The 22,458-nt window shown below is 36.7% G+C and overlaps 2 protein-coding genes across 3 annotated transcripts; one reads left to right on the top strand and one right to left on the bottom strand.

Annotated features, from left to right (window-relative positions):
- The first annotated feature begins 6,637 nt into the window (after window positions 1–6,637).
- LOC139970012 (uncharacterized) lies at window positions 6,638–11,000 on the top strand. 2 transcript variants are annotated; one of them, XM_071975525.1, is made up of 4 exons: window positions 6,899–6,927; window positions 6,962–7,116; window positions 9,533–9,633; window positions 10,498–10,999. In XM_071975525.1, exons 2-4 carry the CDS (start codon window positions 7,025–7,027, stop codon window positions 10,698–10,700), a joined length of 396 nt encoding a protein of 131 aa, XP_071831626.1. In that variant the 5' UTR covers window positions 6,899–6,927; window positions 6,962–7,024; the 3' UTR covers window positions 10,701–10,999. The 2 variants fall into 2 exon arrangements, with proteins under 2 accessions (XP_071831624.1, XP_071831626.1); XM_071975523.1 differs by having other exon boundaries at window positions 6,638–7,116; window positions 10,498–11,000.
- Window positions 11,001–15,729: 4,729 nt separating this feature from the next.
- Window positions 15,730–22,078, bottom strand: LOC139970011 (uncharacterized). Its single transcript, XM_071975522.1, has 7 exons — window positions 22,008–22,078; window positions 21,579–21,667; window positions 21,188–21,244; window positions 20,305–20,589; window positions 19,816–20,109; window positions 19,070–19,185; window positions 15,730–18,086 (listed from the first exon to the last, which is right to left on the bottom strand). Exons 1-7 carry the CDS (start codon window positions 22,076–22,078, stop codon window positions 16,620–16,622), a joined length of 2,379 nt encoding a protein of 792 aa, XP_071831623.1. The 3' UTR covers window positions 15,730–16,619.
- Between the last annotated feature and the right edge of the window lie 380 nt (window positions 22,079–22,458).

Below are 22,458 nucleotides of genomic sequence, written 5' to 3'. Positions count from 1 at the left end.
TTTACTATGACATTTCGGTGAAGTATCTGATAACCATCCTGGAAAATGTCCCCAGATGGTTTATGTATTCCTGACACGCCAATTGACTAATTGACTCACTCTAAACTTTAGAAATTGTATTAACTGTAAAATTAACCCTTATAGTCCCCCCCCCCCCCAAAAAAAAAAAAAAAATCCAACGCAGGTGTTTGGAACTCATGTAGCCGGAGCTAACTTGGAAAACTATTGGCTGCACTTGTGATTGGTTATTTGCACAGCAATATTTATTGGTTTACAGCTAAAGATTTTTGGGATGAGCGTACTCTCATCAATTAACAGTAATTTATAGCATTATAGTACGCTCACTTTATTTTCTCATTTATCGCTCTGGTTTTCATTTCAGGATTTGTGATTGAATGAGGATTTTATTTACCATTTGTGTACATGGATTATGCAACATAAAGTAGAAAGGGGACGAATATGATCCCAAGCTCGAAGAAGGAGTAACCAACATAACAAGAAAATTGCTTCATCATTTAACATGAAACTTGACCAGTAACAACAATTTAAGCAAATACGACATTGATAAAAAGCTGCTTATAAATTTTCATATCATACGTTTGATTTAATAAATATATAGTATTCCTCCATATTGTTACTTCCATCCTCACATATGATACCAGGTGCAACGCAAATTATTCAATAGAAACGTTGTCATATTGACGCCATGTGACGTCAGCACCTGCTTCTTCATGTAGTTTACCATAAATAGTCATCAGATTGAAGGAACGTTTTAGTTGGCGGTTTTAATAATAATAAGAGAATAATAATTGTTGATGGCAAAGAGAATGCAATTATCTCTCCTTGTAAAGATAACTTTGTTTGAACTCTCCCGATGTGTGATATTTCTGATAATAGCTTTGGAAACTGTCTCATTAATGTGTAGTATATGTAAGCGACTAACAAAGCAACTTCTTCAAGATGGATGATGCCCTCCGAAACTTGTTGAATCTTGTTGATATTTTTTGATATGATGGCCTGTGCAAGTACAAAGTATGTGACTTGTTCTGCATCCACGTTTTTATCCACTGCATGCGTGGTGAGAAGAGATAATTATGTTGCCTAAAAGGAACCTTTGAATGGAACTCAGAAAAACATGTTCTGGTGTCAGATGATAGCTGCACAAAAAGAGAGTCGATAGCATGGAGTCACGATGGAATATTTTCAACAGTGATGGAAGTAGATATATCGCCCATGTCATCGTCATGGTCATAAATATCATCATTATCATCATCGTCATTAATATCGTCTTCGTCTTAGTTGTCATCATTACCACTGGTCGTCATTGTCATCGTCGGTTCCATATAACGAAAAAAAAACTCGTTAAACTTGTTAGATGATTTCATCACTGTCATAGCTTAATTCGTACTTCTATATTCAGGTCTTACATACATCAGGGGTTTTCAATGTGACCCAGGACTAAATCGGCCAGCAAAAATTGTTCAGTCCTGCCTGCCAAAACAGTCGTCCCACAATCTAGCACCAGCCGGTTACTTTGGCCCTTTGGGCATTCGCCTTGAGCACCTCACCGACTGTTCCAGCACATAGTTCAATTTCGGTTAAATGAGATTTGTTTACTTCGTGGCAGTTTGTTCCGACCACAGACCAATGTAATATATGCAATTAATTGAAGACCCGTATAGTATAGGTTTTATTTGCATACTTGCTGTATTGAAGCACATTCACATTAGTTCCCCGGGAAGCTGGTCACTTCCAGGCTGGTTGGTCAAAATGGCAGTTGGGAGAAATGGTTGTTAGGCGCGGTGACCAGAAAGCGTTCCACGCACATCTTATGAGTTAGACTATTATACTGCCCTTTAAAAAGTAAACAAAAACTAGTAGAAAGGTAACTCTCACTAATAATACAAATAACTTAACAGATCTTAAATCCCAATTGATTAATTCCTTTATAAACATAAACTAACCGATCCATACCTCTACAATCTTGTTACGTACTATTCTACAGTAAATAATGACGCAGTCATGCGGATGTACTTTTCCCCAAGCATTTTGGCCTATTCCCAGAGATTGATCCAATGAAACATTCTGTCCATGCCGCGAATAGACCTTAATTTCAACAAAAAAGCTAAATCATCGTGAATATGTGATAATGTGCTCCACAGTTGCACTGAAAACGATTGATCGTCGAGATTCAATGCATAATGGGGACTTAATTAGCTTTTACCTATCTGATTTTTGTGTCCCTCGAAATAATCTAATACTAATGCGAATTAACAGTACTATATGATGTATATCTGTAAATGTGGTATGACTTATGATCACTCCCAATCCCCTGTGGGATCATGGTAAAGCGTATAAATTATAAGATAACAGCACATATAACATAATTTATTTTTACTTTGTTGTGACGTGGATCCATCTTTGTCTGCGCAAAGCTTTTTAAAACTAATAACTGTAAGGGTCCAGACGCTTTCGTTTTAAGTTTTTTTTTTTTTTTTTTTTTTTTAGAAATGGGGATACGGGCTACCGCGGAGGAGGGAAGGTAAACCATTCTTTGAAAAATAAGAGTGATATCAATTGCACAAAGTTAGTATTTCCAACATGAAATCAGCATGAAACAACTTGAAACAACAACAAGTTGTGATCATATTCTTAGTTTAAAGATGAACGATAGTGATTTTTCAGCATCGACGAAAAAATACGATTTTATTCAAGAGTATTCTCCTTGGTTTCCAAATTACACATGTGAAAATTCAAGTCAATCCGATGTTGGGAAAGGCTTAAGAAAATCCTAAACTCGTTGATTTTTTAAAAAAATTTGGGCTTTTCGCGAACAGCGATATGATGATCACGTGATCTGCAGTGACATGTGACGTCATTATGATGATAACAAAGTGAGCTCGGCGTAGTGTACTTCAGCAGTGTGCACTTAGTGTGTAAGTTTAGTTGCAACTTACTCTATATTGGACTCGACAAACAACCTAAACCAGAGAGGAGATTTGATACACTGCGTGAGACATTTAACGGTCTAATTTTAATAAGGTGTTATTGTTTCTACTTTTTCTTGTCGATTTAGTGAAGCCGACTGCCCAATGTAAATTACGGAATAATTGGTCATAGAGCCATCTCGGGCCCAATTGAAATTTGCGTGTGGCAAGGTCACTAAAGTAAAAAAAAAATTGAAAGATTGATGTTTTTTATGCCGTATTATTTATATATATATATATATATATATATATATATCCCGATAAATGCAACAGTAAGTGTTGGAACTGGAAGACATGTCAGACGTGAACAGCCTAATGACTATGTGAGGAGAGAATCCACGATCAAATTTCAATTGGGGCATGGACGTCGCTTAGGCAGAGTTTTTTTGGGCAGAGATGTGTTTATACCCTCCAAACCACTTTAAATGTAATACGAATAGGAAATGTGTGTATGCTCGAGCGAAACAAAACATCGTGTAAGTATTACTTAAGGTAGCGCACACTGTCACTTATGTTTGCACAGTGTGAAAGTACCGTTTGCGGACCTACGTGAAGTTGGGCTAGAATACGATTCCTCCTGAAGCCCAAACCACGAGACATGCATGTGAATGAACGCAATAGGCATTGCATGTAGTCAGAAAATTGTTCGAGCTAGACTAACTACTCGATTGAGTACAATTGCGGTTGTATTTCAAGCTCAATGAAACCTTTCTGTTGGATTTAATGATGCAAGGAACAAGGAACGTTTATGTTTTACAGTAGGCCTAGTGCATACAAGCGAATCTACTTTGTTTAGAACTTTCGATTTTCTTTCGGATGTTATACTAAACTACGTTTGAGACTATCATCACTATTGTTATTGTGCCAGTTTGACTGGTAAGTGAGCACATTCATACATCACTCTGTATAAAACCCACCAAAAACGTGATCTTGAGATTTACGTTACTTTGGGTCAGCTTGCGAGTTACCTCTTCAGATATTGGGAAATCGTTGCGAAATCGCCGCAAATTTCGTTAAAAAAAAAACTGGTAAACACGTGGTGAAGAAATCAAGAAACACCATGATATTCATTATCTATTTATATCTTGAACATTACGCCGGAAATAACAGTTATGCTGACACGAAATGCACGCACAGCTCCGTACTGAACAGTTCACAACAGAAAAGATCATCACAGTGACGTCATTCACTGGCCTGAGGGCTGTTCAAGGTCGTTGCAGTGTTTGCAAATTCCTAAATTACGGAGGCGAAAAAACGATGTTTTAATTCCCTTTTTTATAACTTTCCGGTGTGCTATTTGGAAAATTAAAAAAATATGTTGCTTGGTAACATATAAACTATATTATATATGAAAATGAGATTTTTTTTTCTGTCACTATCGTTCTACTTTAACATTTACAATTTAAAATTTAGAACAGTTGAATAGTTTACATGATCTCTTTGTCATGTTTATCTTAGTTCTTTTGAAAGTATGATACATTTTCCTTGTACTGATTTTGAATGGAATTGCGTCAAGCGGATGCCCCTGTCTACGCTCCTCATTCCATGCACACGCCTATATCGTTAACACTTAAAATTAGCTTTGCACAGCAACGAAGTTTTCGCCCTGAGTGTTTAGTTATCCGGGATATCCCTGTCGTATACAAAACATTTAAAGAATATAGATTAATTATACTCATGACCTAAATTTGGGTAGTTATATTTCCATGTATTTTACATTATGGGCTTGTTTTGCCATCAAAGTGGCACGCTTTGTCTAAAAAATACGACTAAGTTTATTTCAGTTGAGCTACCCTAACCTTCTCTCTCCTTCCCCTCCAGCTCTGCACCTGACTTATAAAATCGATCACTTCTTGATAAAATTAACACAAATCGCTCACTTTGGATACAAGCCTTTGAAGGAAACAAACACACCGTTACACAACATATTAAACATGCGTATAATAGATGTAAAATTGCATTTTTGAATGGTTGGAAGAAAACTTAAGATAAATTACACAAAAGACTGAACTTTTAGTTATGGGATCTAAGAGTATTCTCTCCAAGATTTGAATTGGTTCTATTGTAGTTGATGATGTTTCTATTAAAGCTATCACAGAAGTGCGAAATCTTGGAGTATGGTGTGATAACAACTTAAAGTTAGATCTGCACATAGGTAAACTATGCCGGAAGTCTTTAGCCCAGCTTTTCAAAGTAAGACAAGTTAGGACGATGCTCTCTTGATTGTTGTTATAAAAAACATACATTTGAAAAAAAGGGCAAACAAACGTGAAGCATTTGACGTTGAGATGTACAGGTCCTTAGATCCACATACCAAGAGGAATAAATTGTGTGTATGTATTTTAGATCCTCCTGCAAGTAGGAACTTGCGAAGAATCCTCATTGACTTATCAAAGCCGCAAGCTGACCGTTGTCAACCACTTTCACTGCTGTTTGCGACGTACTGGTCACTGTATATAGATAAGCCACAATGTTTGTGTGGCGCATGCACAGAAATGCCATTGCACAAAGATATAATCTTTGCTGGCAGATCTAGTGCAGATAGTTACGCTTTGGTGGACCGTTTTTTAAACACTTTGACAAGAACATAAATTTAAGCCACGTAAAGTTGACCACACGCCAGCAGAAATCCTAATCTGTACAATGTGAATGATGCTATCGATTTCGTAGGTCGTAGCTGGGGTATTTGTAAGGGCAGCCCATGTTTAATAAAACAAAACTTTAAGATGAGAAAATACATAATAAACATAAAAATCCACCCAATTTCATGGTAGAAACATTAAAAATTATGTAAGTTAAAATTATGTAAAAAATACAAAACAGGAGAAAACTGGGAGCTCGATATGCCCTGTAGCAACAATGCAGTGCAACCAAACTACCGACTATTTCACTTATAGATGATATGAATGATGCAACTGTATATATGTGACCTTTTTAAAGTTACGTTTACTAAGTAAACCATATTTGTTAATGAAAACGTCAACTTTAGCTTATTTAAGCTACTTTGCCGAGGAGTACAGTGGCAGTACAGTAAGAAGGTCAACTTATATATCACAGCCATTCAAAGTTTACAAATGTTACTGGCTTATGACGTAACAATTGAGAGTCAAAATAAATCCCCCAAATTAAATTGTAAGTTTGAATTACCATGGCGCCAACGAAATAATTAACGACTATCTTATGTAAATTTCAAATGGCAATTTCTTCCCCATATTGAAGCTGTTGCCTTTGGAAAAACCCTAGAAAGGATATCATTTTTAAGAAGGATGTTAACATATCTACTTGGAACCTGGAGGAATATGAATACCCTATAGAGTTATTGATTATAAATGTCCCTATATCCTGATCTAAATTAACAACACATATAAGCCCCTCAATACTTCCACCAGTATTTGAATTTTAAGTTGTATTAAATAACAAACATCTCAATTAGATATTACTAACGTCATTGCCAGAAGAATTTATTGTTATATCTCTAGGTAGCTCCCACTAACAAAACCTCCTTGAAGCTGTTAATACCATTCCATTGTTCATTAAAGGCGATATCGCTCGTAGACCTTTTTTTGAGGGCGCTGGCATTTTCGAGGTTTCAGCAAGGTTTACTGGGACCCCGAAAACTCACGTGACCTCGGTGGCAAATTTATATCAGGGAATAGCACAGGCAAGCGTATGCGTAACAAGCCCGTACCCATGCACACATAATGTTATAACACAGCATTTCAGATTATTGTACTGTTTACCGCAAAGGATTTTCGTACGCGATAGTTTGTTGTTTGTGTGCCTTTTGAGTAAAGAATACTGTACGATTTTCGTACAAATACATTCGATTAGACTAGAGTATAGTGACAATCATGGAAAAGGGATATGGGCAAGGAGAATCGGGCGAAAGAAAACGACCTTATCCTGGAACGAGCCTAGGTTCAAGTGGAGGAAAGCCATTGTTGCATGGACCTGACAAAAACAGCAGTGCAAAGGAACAACAGCGACGAAGAGATGCCACGAAGATCTATCTTCTACGTTCCTACGTAAACTGGCAAATGGAGAAAGAACTCTACAAACATGTCCACGATTTGACTTCTGTTAGCAACGCAGATTTCGCAGAACATTTGCTTCAGGATCACACGAAAAGGTAATGATTTGCTAAGCTAGGCTAAAACTGTATAGGGTAATACAAGTACATAGTAGTACTACTGGGTATTGTCCTAGGTAACTGTCAGTATTGCGAAGTACAGACAAACTGCAAAGTTCGGAAACCCCTAAGAAATACACGATTTCACCATGATAACCTACGAGCGAAAGCCAATATAACTAAAAACTAGGAAGCTACAGTTATTTCCTCTCCAAAATGACCCGTGCGCAAGTATGTACGTACATATCTGTCAATAAAATGAAGATAGTTTTTGGGGTATTTTAAGGCTTAGGTGTTCGAACTTCGCAGTGTCTATGCTATTGTATTTGTAACATACATGATTTGATGAGCCTAGGCTTTGTAACTAGGCCTATCATTCATTATTTTTCCAATGGACCTAGCGTATGCTAACTTTATCATACTTATCCTAGCACAAAATAGCAGTAAGTTGTATTACTGAGTCATCATCATCACTGTTTGTGAATGCTTGTCATGAGGATACTGTATAGGCCGTGGCTATTCTTTATACGACTAGTTGTAACAATTATTTATAAACTATTCTTACGACAAAGGCAACTTCAAGTGAAGTAAAGTAAATAAAGCAACTGCGCATGTAGTAGGGGTAACCCTAACCCTAAACATAACCCTAAACCTCAATCCTAACCCTAACCGGAAGTTATTGTTACTCCTCGTCGTAAAATTAGTACTCCTAATCATAAAAATAGCAACTGCCCATGCGTAGTCGGAAATTATTCTTACAACTAGTCGTAAGAATAGCCACTTTGTACTGTATACAGTTAAAAATTGAAATATCCTTCCTAAAGAAGACTGACAGGGACTGGGGGTCTTTAGTTTCACTCCTCATATTTATGCCATGGAAAGCTGGGCCTTCTCATCACCAAAAAGTAAACTGTTTTTTGGCCTCAACAAATTGATGGAAATATATTTTCTAACCACTAGGCCTAGGTGATCTGTTCACCCCCACCCCTCCAGGTTCTAAATTGTTATCAGCTGTCCTTGTTTGAGGAATAATTCTTGTGAATGAGCATTTGAAAGAAAAGCCTCACCTATGCCCAGTCATAATTAACTAGGCATATAACATAGGACTAAGGCCCATAGTATTAGTAATAAGTATCTGAATTTAGTGTTCATAGTAACTGTATTCCCTAATTTTGTAATATACACCAGTGAGGAAGGCCTACTGTGCTGTACAAGTACAACCACATGGACCTGCAATTTTTCCTATAAAAATAATGCATCTACATAAATAATTTAGAATCACTACTAACTGATTCACATGTTTTCACACCGCTGCGTATGCAACTAGACCTTAGGTTTTTCTAAGGTCTGCCACAGCCAGCATATATGCAATCAAGTTTTAATGGTTCATTTGGGCAACATGGTGTTATACTGTTATCTACTGACTGTCTGTCCAATATTCCAGCAATCATGTGTACATTTCTGTGTTTGGGATTTTTGAAGGAACCCAACTGCTTTGCAAGAAATTAGGTAAATTAGCCTCACAAATTGAGGGACCATATTAGTACATATAGCTATAGGCCCTACCTATATAAACCTTTATATAGCCATGCCTGGAGGTAAGAAAGTACCAGTTTTTTTTGTGTAGGCCTGATGCTCATACTTTATGATGCTGTGCTAAGTTATCATATTTTTTATATATAGTCAGTACTATGCTTGTTTTTGTTCAGCTTCTTGTGAATGATCTGATGTTTAGTGTTCAAAAATTATAATATCTATTAAATTTGGTGGCCGAAACTATCTCTTGTGGAGAGTAATCTAGCGTTAAATTAATGGTAGTCTGAAATCAAGCTATTCATGTAAACAGGAATTTTTCACAGTGGTGGGCTTATGTCATGGAGTAAGCTAGCATCTCAATTGTCACTCATGAAACCAACTGCTCACATAAACAGGAAGTTTACACAGTAGGTAAATAATGAGTGTACATCAAACTTTGATCAAAAGACTGGACATCTTTTAGCGATATGAAACCAATCAGTTCATTAAGACAGGAAGTTTACATAGTAAATTTTACATTGACATGTGAGCTCAAGTTGTTGGGCAAGCAGTTGGGCAACACAAAATTATCCTTACAATTCTTGAAAGGTACTGCGGTTTATGGATATGTTGAAGAAGAGTATGAAAGAATATCTCATCCTTATCTGGGTTTAAATCAATGTGGGTTAACAATATGTGATTATTGAAATCTGCCTAAGTGTTTGTTTGTTACTTTTCTCTTTCATATTTTTTCTTGGGTAGGTATGATAAAAACATGTATGTTTGTAATGATTTGGTCATTACCAGATTTATTATGCATACAATTAAGCTTGGGGTGTACAGTAAAATTACTATTTCAGTTATATGATTTACGGACAATTTTTTTTGTTTCATTGTATAGGTTTCAAATGCATCTTTTCCGGAAAGATGCTGAAAGTCAAACAGAGGCATTCTCAGCAGCTGTCACCACAGAAAGATCAGTTGACACTCAGAAAGGAGAAGGTAAATTTATATGTTTATCCTTGCATGAATTACAGACTGGAAGAGCAGTGCTAATCTTATCTGATCTGATGTGATCAGAAAAATAATACAATTTCATTCTCATTAAATTCCAAAAGAAAAGAAAAAGATAGTAGCATATTGCTCATCCACTAAAATGCATACATGTGTATGAGAATTTATAAAAGTAAGTGGGCCTGATAATATCAGGATCTTCTTTAGAGGCAAACTGACTAGTAACAGTAAATTCAAGAGACACAATAGAGCCTGGAACAGAGAGGACATGGTAAACACAAAGAAAGAAGTTAATGGTGTATTGAACAAAAGGAGTCAGTGAAAGCAGAGGTATTTAGATAAATTGTGGAGTACAGAGCGAGGATTAAGTAAGGAGAGAGGGCGAATAAACTATAGCAGAATACAGAGATGGAGCAGGATAAAGTTAGTCATGTCCTTCCTGTATATTGAGCCCATTCAGTTGAATGGTGCTAGAGCATTCCGTCCGCTCTCTCTATCTCTGCTGTGGTGTACTATGTCTGAAATGGTTAGTCTACGAATTTAGTTACCTGTTGGGACATGTCTTTAATGGTATGATTGGGGAGCTGAAAGTGTTCCCCTACTGGAGTCTCCATTTTCATGGTATTGACTTGTGACTAGAACTGCTTCTTGAGGGTGGTCTTGGTTTCACCAACATACTTGTAACTTCAATGTCCTCTAAACTCAATGACACCATTTAAATTGAAATATCAGTTTCCAGTGTTGCATAAGTGTGATAAGTTCTAAACAAAAGGTATATTTTTAGTCACAGCCATAGAAGCTATAGCAGGATACTTGCAATCTAGTAACTCTTGTTTTATGTAATCTCTCCAGATACTCCTGATCCAGTTACTTCAACACCTCTCAAGAAGCCATCTGCCAATGTTCTGTCCAATGTCACCAGTAGGATTAGATATGGAGCAGCATGGGAGAGAAACCTCAGACTATACGAATACACATTGCCACATTTACATGATCCTGAACAAAAGAGATCATACATATGGCAGGGGCAAGCACTTTTCCCAGACTTTTGTTGACAGGTTGTGCGACATTCACAAACGTTGGATTAGCAGCTAATGATACATCTGCATCACCAGATTGAGATAAATTGCTTTCGTCCATTTTGTTCGATAGTAGCTATGACTGTGAATCAGGAGCTTGGCCACCCTCTAAGTCAAGGTGGGCAAGGTTGGGGAAATTCAATCAAGGAGTAACAATCAGAGAATGGCCAGCTTTATATTGTATATAGACCTACACGCACAGCTTGTATAAATATCTGTATCGGTTTATTTATACTGGTGTTCATTTCCGTTGCCAGGAGGGGATATGATTTGAACGTGGGGGCGGGTGGGGAGGGGGTCCCATTTGAAGTGTCCAAACGATGCTAATCTTTACATCTATCTTCTTGAATCACATGTACCCCTATCGACACGATCAGTCCTGTCTCTCACCTCCTCTCATGCACTGGTGTATTTATTTCCTGGCAAGATAACAGTTAGGCATAGTTGTGTCTTATTTTCCAGCATCCTTGAAACATTATATCCTTCCCCTTTGATTTGTTGATGTCACAAAGCTGTATTTATGTTGTGCATTATTTAATTCCAGTATTTAGATTGTATATTCTTCTTGTGCATTTGACAGTATCCCAGTGATCTCCATTTTTCTGCTCTTGGTTTTTTTTTCTCTGTACTTTCATATCATATCTATCTCTACCCCTAGCCTCCATCTCCACATTTTCTTTACTTTCTTCCTCCATCCCTTTATCTGTTTTTCACTCTTTCTTTTTTGACCTCTTTCCTCCCCTCTGTTTACCCTGTACTTTTTAGTTTGCCGACTCCCCCCCCCCCTGCGTCTAACCCCCAAAAAAGTTCACAAGGTTGACAAGTCTCCCCGTGCTAGTCCCAAGCTATACACCCTTGTTGTGGTGACCGTTCAATATACTTGCGGATCAAATGGAAAGCCCCACCCCCACCCCTTATTCCCAGTGTAATGAATCGGCAAATGGAAGATTATTCGGAGTTGTTCGTGATGGTTCAATGATCTTATAGTCAGCCTATATGGTTCTCTTTGTCCTTCATTGCCGTCGAAGTTTGAAATGAATTAATCGTGCTAGGAACTTCCCAGCAATGTTTAATTTTCTGTTGCAAGAAAAAAAGCTTCCCCCAGTCTCTCCTGGTTGACTATATAGAGCCTGTACGCCTATATGGTCACACAATAGTATAGATAAGTATGATCCATGCAGACAGCTAGTATATTTTTTTTTAAATTCAATCCAATTTCAGTTAAAGTTTCGAGTTGTAATTCGAGTCAGTCGAGATGAGGTGCCCCATGGTGGAGCTGGGTAACCCACCCCAACCCCGTTGCCGACTTTTTGGCATTTCGTTGGGAGCCGTTCGGAACAAGAAAGCAGGACAGTCAATTCTGGGAGTACAGTACGCTGGAAAGCAATACACTGACGTGATTTAGAAAAAAAAGTTTTTTGCTTTGACGGCCGATGCTCAGCGAGACACTTTTTAATGGAAATAACTATTAGTTTATTGTTCATGAACTTATTCCCTTTTTGCCAATCCTTTCTAAAGAGGGTGGAGCCGCCCCTTATGGCAACGTATTTTCCTTCCCTTTTCCGTTCAAGTTTCGTTATTTTTTTAATTCGGGTCAAAGGGGTGCAAGGACAGGATTTACGTGCACCGATTAGGAGGACGGGGTGGAGCTAGGGCAAGTGCTCTGTGATCGCCTAAAGAGCCCGTTGCCAGGAGTCCAAAAATAATTAAATATACATATTTATCTATATATGGTATATGACATAAAACGCTTTGTCTTACCCTCCTGATATATAACTAAACTTTATATATAAAATACAATGTAAGCTGTGACTCTGTCTATGTATAATTAATACCTAAATTGGCTGAAATACCAATTGTTCACACATGACGGACTTGACTTTACGTTTGATACCCAATTTTGTAATCACTTCAGTCAATTTTTTCACTCATTCGCGTTTGTCTTTTTGTGACACCAGTCAGCGTGAATCAGACATAAAGTTCATAACTATTAGTTTCTTGAGCTGTTTCTTGACTTCGACTGCTCACCATGTAGGCCTAAAAGAGTAAAAGCAGGGAACTGCTAGAGTAGCAGCTCACTGGTCAAACTATTACGCCTGATGCAAAGCTCGACCGTAACCTATACTGTACAGCCCATTAGTTGTGAAAAAGTTCTGAACGTAAAACAAAGCACAGAGTTTTGTATCACACAACACACACGAAAACGCGGCGTGATACCGCATGCTACTGACCAGGGAGTTGTTCCATAACAACTCCCTGTACTGCCACAGACAAGAAACTATGGAGGAATTTCGCCAAGGCCACCGTTCAAGTAACCGAACCCGTTTATTGCTTACTAGCCGTAAACACGGGATTGCTGAGAAATTACGAGACAACAGCGACGAACCGGTAGAGGGTAGTATTGATGTTATTTTTGAATCGGGTGGTGTGAAGGACAGAATTTACGAGGAAATTACGAGCGATCCCACCTTTAAATTATATAAATATAAATGTAAAATACACCCGTCTCTTCGAACTTGTAATTAACGACCTCTTCCTTGGATATCTGGTGGTTTAAAGCAATACTAAAATGAAATAAGAATCGTCTCTTGATAACTTAACTAGACCACATAATTTAGTAAGGGCATTCGGCTCTGGCAGATGTAGGTGGCCAGACGGTTTTTGAGTAAAACTCTGGTAGTATTGTTTACTACTGAGGAAAAGCCCGGTCGCCTGGTTGGTTTGTTCTTTCTTCGTGGAAAGAAACTTATGTATTGATGTTCTCCTTCTGCAAGTCTCTGCTGATGTTATGTAAGGGAGAAGTACAAATATATCACCGGTAAAATAATAACTTACCTTAAAATACCGCCCAGATACTTAAGTTTGTCAAAATGTGTTTACAACAAGCTGTTTTAGTATCATATCAGAAATGTTTAAAGATCAGTTGTTTTTGCTCTACGAAATCTATGAAATTAATGAACTTATAACACTATACAGTGATTATGTAAAAGGACAAATTGCAAAGACTTTCAGTGTCTTGCAACTTTTCATTTACTAATAATGACAAATAAATATACCTTCTTAAACTGTCTGAGTGCTACATGTTGAAGTGTAAAAGCCTTCATCAGGTTCATTTACTACCAATTAACCTTCGTTCCTGAAACGTCTGTCATGTTTGTCTGAACAAAAGCAAGGGTTCCTATCGCTTTTTTTGGAAAGTTTGATTGCATAATTTTTCTTCTACTTTTACATTTTCTGCTCCGCTCATATCTGTGTTGAAGAACGTTCGGGAGATATAGGACGAAATGCGAAATGTTTGGTATTTTCTTGTATTGATATTTACTCCTGCCGTTTTATATTTTAAATGACGATATGAAATAACAATCAAATATCAAGGTCACATTCAAGGTATAGTTAATAAAGAACGAAGGCTTTTGTTAAATTTCATAAACGTTTAAATAAATAAATGAATAATAGCTGATTTGCGCTTACCAAGAAGTGATCAAAGTACAAATGTTCATTAAACCAGTATAATTAATTAGATAAGATAATAGTGGTTTAAATGACAATGGTTAACAGATAAAGGTCAAGAAACGACTTTAATTGGCAGTCCGTCCGTTTCTTTACAAAAGATAAGATTTATTCTAAATCAAATTAGTTGAATTTTTCTGACTGTGACAAGGCTGTAACAGTTGAAAACACCAACAGTTCTATATTCAATGGATATAATCGTACGAGTCTCGAATTTAAGCCCAGTGCCAACTGCTAGGAACGAGTTTATTGTCAATGTGCGTGTGCTTCTATATATGAGTGCGAGTCTGGTATGCCTCAGCTTGTCCTGGCAGTCGCGATAACCGTTATTGATAGTGCCATAGTTCACCAGTGTATTGCTTGTAACGTTATGGAATCTTTATGATAAAATGATCGTTACCTGAAACAACTTTGTTACGAACTGCTACTTGTTCTTGTTTGTGTCAAAGCTTGACATGATCATTAGAGAGATATACTTCACATATGTTATTCTCTATCCGTACACAGATGCATTACCACCTACAATCAATTCCTTGAATGTGTTGAAGGTTTACCTTACGGCAAAACATTAATTTGTAAAAGACCTTGTGAAGACACTGCAGTCGTATTACTATACCCCTTTGAATTTTGAGAAGTTACTCTAAATATCTGAGACTCATCATTGAAAATAGCTGGACTACCTTGTTTAACACACTGAGAGTAAGATGCAACACAAAACTCACAGAGAACCAATAGTTTCGAGATCTCAAGGACGTGTTTACAATGCATTGCAGATTTGTAAAGGATAAATATAGTTGAATGTCATACAATAGTGCTCAGTAATACAGTAACACCTCTAATACAATGGTCTAAGAAACAACTGTAAACATTTAACATGTTCCCACCTTACATCGCATCTCACGTCACCAAATGTTCCAAAACAGTAACAATTGTTAGTGTCCTGTAACCCATGTAACAGTGTTGCGAACACTTAATTGTAATAACTAATGCACGGTTGTGGAACATGGACAGTATTTGCTATACTAACCCTTAGTGCGAGTTCATCAATACGCGATTCTTAAATGAAGTCGTATCTCGTCGTTTTATGCTATAGGTAGGCCTAAGGATATATTCGAACATGTCATTTATTCGTTCTCGACATGACGAATTGGCGTAATTTAAAGAGAGGTTTGAAATGGAATCAGCGTTACTGTACCTCCGTTACTTCATCTTGTAGGCATGCTCATCTTTATAGACTCCTTGTCCAGTCACGCAGTTCGTTGTCTTGCATGGGAACAAGTTAACAACTTTGAAGTGGTTACAGTGCCACCTGTAACACATGTTACCGTGTTACGAACACAAAGTAGTTATTACTGACGCACGGTTGTAAGACATGGACAGTAGTTGCTGTACGAGCTATGAGTATCGGCTGTGTAAATGTACTGCCCAATGGTGTTTTACTACAAAAGTCACAAATAAAGACGACGGAAAAGATATTCCAATGGATTTGGTTGACCTGGCAAACTTACGTAACGCTGTATTGAGCAAACCGAATACAATGCATCTTACAATACTTTATGAGTTACTCTAGTTACAACAGGAACAACAACAATGAAAGAACTTATATGTTTAAGGTTGTTAGTCTACGTAATAACTATTTGGTTTTTCGTCTGTACTACTTTGACGTGATGAAACTAATACTTACTTGGGTGTGACAACGTAGTACCACAATTTAATTGGACCTTTATACATCGCTGCCACACCAAGATTGACCTTTAAAAGACATCTGGGAGCAAACAGATCTGTTTTGAGTCTTTGAGCCTTTCAATTGATATGTGTTCAATATTCTATGATATTAGTTAATATTAGTCAAAGGAACCTGTAATGAATGATTTCTTTTCAACACATTGCCGACTTTTTCAAAGGAATTAATTTGACTATATCAAATGATTTAACATATAGGCTTATAATCTTTGATTACACACGACCTTTAACTAAAAAAAAATGTAGAATGATTTCAAATAACAATAAAAGCTAACTAAATATTACGTCGCCTAGATTGAATATCGAAAAGGTGGAAACTGTTATACCATCGTATAATAATATATCTACTTGTTGAACATAGTCATTTGCTTTTTAATACCTAACTTCGGTAAAAAAGAAAGGTCATAAACGCTATTTAAATATTTACATTCTATTTATACGATAATACAACATGTATTCTATTGAAAAATGTAAATTAAATTTGTGGTTATACACATTGAGTAAGAAAATATGCATTAGTAATTAAAAAACGTAATTGCATTTAAACGCTGCAAAAGTGTTAAGGTATTTCATTTTAAAATTATGTTGGTTTCTTTCAACCTTGGGTAGTTGTTTATAGCCCTGTGTGGGGACTATCTATGTTCAGGGAGACTCATTACTCTCAGAGCGCGATTTACTAGTTTCATCCGTTTTGCGTTTACACCAAACAGCAAAATGTTTACAATTGTTCGTCAGAATATTGTAGTATAAATGTTTTTTTCTAGCATGTTCAGATCTAGCCTTTTGGATGACTTCATCTGGAGAACAGATGTCACTTTTGTTGTAAACTACACGTAAAATTGGAGGTGAAACTTTCTCTACTCTTTCCACGATACGGCCAGGGAAAACATTACGAATTAATCCTAATTGTCCCATTTGTAGGTTTACGGAAGCAACGATGGCGTGACAGCGAGGATGGAGAGTAGTATGTGAGGTGACTATATGATCACCGGGTAGTAATTCATTAAGTTGGACTTCTTCGTCGGTCTTTTTCATTGTCAAATGAATAGCATGGCCGACAACTGATGCAAGAGGGTTAAAAGAAGTTCGAGGAGATTGGGTTTCTTGTTCAATACTTTTGATCAGAATTGGGACGACCATATCCGTTAGACGCAGTTTGACATACCAGTTTTCCTCTGCCCATGGTCTTTCAGAGAGCATCTCATAAACCAGGAAGTTGTGGTAAGACAAACATTTTGAGAAATTTGTACAAAATGACCTAAACAGGTTTTGTTCTGTTGTTGTGTGTGTGTCACGCTCGTTGAGCTGAAATGTGAATGCTGAATCGGCAATTATAATATAGATTCCAGAATGAACATCTGGTGCAAAATACTTTCTATCCGATGAGAAAGGATCTTTTTCCTCTCTTCCAGTAACCCATGTAGAACCTAGCGTGTTCTTTAGTGCATTTGTAACTACCTCACCTACATGCCCCATCACCCTCCATTGCAAATCTGAACCAAACTTACAGTACTTTATAAACCTCATGGTTTCAGTAAGGAATATGTTGGAAATGTATGAATCACCAGTGCACCATGCAAGCGCCCGTGCCCTTACCAAATCTGGTAAGTCTGGTACTTCGCCATTTCTCTCATAAGTAATGGCATGTAAATCGTTAAATTTTGATAGACAATTGTCTTCTCTATAAATCTTAATTTGACCAAAGTGGGACGCTTCAATGACAATAAGCGACACGTTTTCGTCCGTGTCAATAGATTCTATAATAGCATTTAAGTTTTGATGGTGTTCATCTGATTTCCATTTAATGAGATCGCCTACTTTGAATGTTGAACAATCTCCGTCATTCTCGCTGGGCAAAGATTCTGAAATATTAATGGAACATCTTCGAAGACAAAGCGGTTGACCATCAACAGATATCTCTCGCGTAGTGGCGAGGTCTCTAAGGAACATTTTCTGTAACCATTCCTTTCCGCACGTCTTACAAATAGCTCCTACAACACTTTTATTTAAGTAATATTTTCTGAATCTGCGGGAGTCGCCAGTATTACAAACACATGTATCTTCTTTAGGCCTGCTTTGAAGGATTTCAAACTTGGGAGACTGTTCCGTCTAGAAAGTAAGAAACAAATTTAGTTAAGTTAACTAATGAATGGAAAGAAAAATCATACCGTGACACATATTTTGAAATTGTTGTACATTATATGTGCTTCTGAAATACTACTGGAATAACTTAAACCACTGTTTTTTTTTAAAAAGAAAAGATTAGAAGAACAATTTTGTTTTACATGACTCAAGCTCACTAAATTTAAATTACTAGTGAATCTTACACACTAAGTACTGCTTAGTCCAACGGAATTGTGAAACTAACAGGTACTCACTTAAAGTATAATTTATCATTGATGGTTTCCGATGCACACAGAGAACAGTAAATATGGGAATATGTGTAATTCCAACAAATGCAGTTTGATGCGTTTGCTGGAATTACATATATTCTCAGTTCTTATTGTAAACATAATGACATATGCCAACGATTTATCATATATATCAGCAAGATCCAGTTTTTACTGTGTTACAATACTTTAAGTTTCAAAGTAGTTACTGTAATCTTTGTGTGAATCGGTCCACCATGCGCTTAGTCAGTTAATTCAACGCGGCTGTCAAACTTTCATTGTACATAATAAACAATCTCTTCAACTCGATATATCACGTATGAATGATTACTGAAGTTGATTATCATTTGCGTAAGTTGAGTCGGTACATCACATATCTATGTAATGTAGGCTTACCGCAATTATAATGACATGATGAAAATGAAGAGAAACTGGGTTAGAGCAAGGTCAGTTTATTCGTATTGTTTATTCCAAGGACGAAGGAACCGGGGGCTGGGGGCGCCAGCTCCCCAGTGAAAAATAAAGAGGGGTGGAAGTATCATTCCGCCCGACCGCTTCGCAAGTCAGAAAACCCCTTTTTCATTTCCAAATGAGAAACAAAAACATCATTTGGAGCACCAAATTGCATCCAAGTCCACCTGGAAATGCAAAACATTTTCAGTGGGGAGGGGGTGTCCCCCTTCCCTTTGATAAAATACTCACTATCGTTATACCAGAGTTGATGCTGCTATTAACACTGTTAATAATGGTTTTTTGAGTCGACGCAACGCTATGAGGGTCCTCTATCTGCACCGTAGAAGTAACGTTTGGATTTCTCTCTGCAAGAATGAATAAGCAACCGTTCAGATAAATTACGGTGGTTAATTTACTACTTGCATGAAATAACACGAGGAGATAAATACGATTGTTGTACGTTCCTGATACATGTGGAACTTTTTTTGGTTTACAAGAAAGATTAATCCTAAAATGAATATTTATCTAACAAAGGAGAGGCTTAGATGCAAACTTTAAACAAAAAACATAGAAAAGCTATTTTTATACTCACTCTACTGTTTCAGGCAGGTATCTCGCTTGAAGGTAATTATTTATTTCATATAAACTGGTAACAAATTGAATAACTGGAACAAGCATAAATGATCTATGATTAAGAATGATAGGTGTAACAACGGCTTACATGCTCAGAGAAGTTTAGAGGATAATATAAATACATAGGAATATCATTTTATGCTTAATATTAACCAGAGAAGTGATTCAGTCCAATAGACATTTGCATAGAACAAATGTGCAGTATGTATCAGCATAATTAACTTAAATGCAGTTTCAGCAATGATGAAAAGAACATGTGACTAATGAAAAACACACAAGCGCACACAAAGAAATGAACATGATGGTATGATACCCTTGGAAAATCATATGTGACTATGTGACTGTGTGACTGTGTGACGTACCGTCAGTTTCCCCTTGAAGGTTACCATCCTCACTCCGCAGGTCTTGTTCAAATGTTTCCTTGAGTATGTCTGTCGCACCAATGTTTTCCAAAGCGGTGATCACTTCTTTGGAGTTCTCTTTGGACATTACACGGATCTCCTCAAGATACGTGACCAATACGCAACCCGGAGAGGGATCCTTCTGTAATTGGCCCAACGTCCAAGGTGGGATGTCAAAGTATATTGCGAGAATTTGCGTTGTATGGGTCGCACGGTCCAGTCTTTTTATTAAATTCACTTTTAATTCTCCGTAATCTGTCAAATAGGCAATTAAAGAACGCTTGGTATGGAAACCAAAAAGGTTAGCGCATTTTCTATTATTGTCGAACAATCGTTATGTTGCTTTACCGTGATTATGAAGCATATTGTTTCCTATCGTATCTCGTTTTTATAACAAATTTTATAACTCAGATTGTTCACATTCCTTTGAATCGTATATGTAATACTCACCGTCACGTCTTTCAACGGTTGTGGAAGATTTCATAGCGCGTTGAAAATGGTCTTCTATTTTACTCTCATGACCTTTGCCACCTACTTTCCTTAGATTCTCCAAGAGAGAACTAATGTCACTAGGAGTGATATGACCCTTCGTAACCACCATTCTCGTAAATACGTAACCAGGACGCATTTCTTCTTCAATTTCCGCTGTTGAAAACTGGTAAATTGTTGCAAGTGACTGCGCAGTCTTACGGTCTATTTCGTCCGCCATTTTACCAAGGAATTCAGCCCAACCTTCTGTATATGGAGAGTAACGAGCAATTGACAATCAGAGGATCAATAAGTTATCTCGGCACTTCATAATTTGCATGAATTTAAAAATATTTGTAAAATAGTTTCCAATTGTTTTGTTATAGAGTTGTAATAATAATAAAGAACCATCATTTTAAGGCGAACAAGAAAATCTTCAGCTTTGGAATTGTGCATCCAAATTGTATTTAAACATAGTTCTGAAATATGTTTATACTGTAACAGACTATCAAAAAATCTTACAAAGACATTTAACAGTGGTTCTTTTATTTTCATTTACGGTATTACAGAGCATAAGAATCTAAATATTTGTTGTTGTTCAGATAACAATCTTGTTTTAAGATTTGAGAGATTTCGCGATATTTTGAACACCGTTGTAAAGTAGGATCCATTATTACTGCTGTAGATAGGCATACATAGATATCAATTTTTATTTTGTGGTACATTAGTATAATTGTATACCTTTAAACTTTTCATATGTTTACATTCCAATGACAGACAGGAAGGTTATAAGTGCTGTTCGGGGTTTGAGACAAGTGATAACATGTCAAATTCTTGAGAACAAAACAATTTGGATCTAGCTTACCATGACTTAACTGTTCAGAAGGATGCCGTTGCGATTTGTCTCCATCTTCGTGCGTTTCTTAAAAAGTAACAGCATTAATGTACAAATAAAATGTTTCAAAATTAATAATATTTCAAACACTGTCAATTTTCAAAAACACAATAGAATTCCAACTTGGAAAATGAATTTTGAGCTTATCCATTATATATTACAATATAGATTTTAACCAGTGTTCTTAGAGATTCATTGTTTTATTTTCAAAATGTACAGTTTAAACTTAACAAGCAAGAAGTGGAGAATATCATATCGTTGCATAATATTTAGCAAAAAGAAAGAAAGTTATGCTCTAATATATAATTGGTACATAAAGAATTCTTCATTAAACAGATCTTCTAACTAATAAGTCACTTACGATGTCCACCATGAGTTGTAGATGAAGTCTCAGCTGGCACTGGTACTGTCCCCGACATGATTGCAAATAATAGCCGGAAAACGATGACACTGTTGGAAAATCGATCAATTTACAATAAAATGTCTGGCACACAAGATGCAAGTAGAATGTTAAAACCAGTAAGATTTGTGGTGTCGTGTTCTTAAAGTACACCCTCCTGACCTGTTCCAGTATTTAGACTGCCATCCGAATCCAGTAACACTAGTGAATTTTGATCAAGTTTTAATTATGTGCAATCTAAAATATGATATAACAAACAGCATGTGTTAACAATTTCACAATATTTTGATAAGATGAATAAAACAGCCACATGCGTATCATAAAGCAAATGCAATGTTTGTGACGACACGTTCATACGAATTTCTAGGCCATAAGTCAAATATACTTTACCTTTTTCTCTTGAAACTCAATGAATGGCAGTCTAGTCTTTCTCTGCGGTAAATATCGACAGACCAAATCATTTGTTGTCTATTTTGGTTAAGTAAACTTAATAAGTTACCAGCAAGTGTTTACCAAGTGACGTGCGTTTAGAGCGGCAAACAAGGTCACGTCGCTGTAGCGAAACTATTTACCGGGTGTTCTAACTTTTATATATTTGTGTTAACATACACCGCCCCAATACAAAAAAAAAACATGTTCCACTTGTAAGGTTTGACGTGAACTGACATTCCTAAAACAAGTGCTCCAGACTTTCAACCTGTGATGTATAGAAGGAACATTGGCTTGGTTTTCCCCTTACTAAAAAAAGTGTATTAGTCGCAATAAATTTATGACATCCAAACGGAATTGAAAATACCCGCAGTTTTACATCTGAAACAGTATAACTCGGCATTTACAAAAT

Source organism: Apostichopus japonicus, chromosome 7, assembly GCF_037975245.1.
Source record: "Apostichopus japonicus isolate 1M-3 chromosome 7, ASM3797524v1, whole genome shotgun sequence".
Classification (NCBI taxonomy): Eukaryota; Metazoa; Echinodermata; class Holothuroidea; order Aspidochirotida; family Stichopodidae; genus Apostichopus; species Apostichopus japonicus.
The sequence above is the reverse complement of the archived record's forward strand: the minus strand, read 5'-3'. Positions and strand labels throughout refer to the sequence as shown.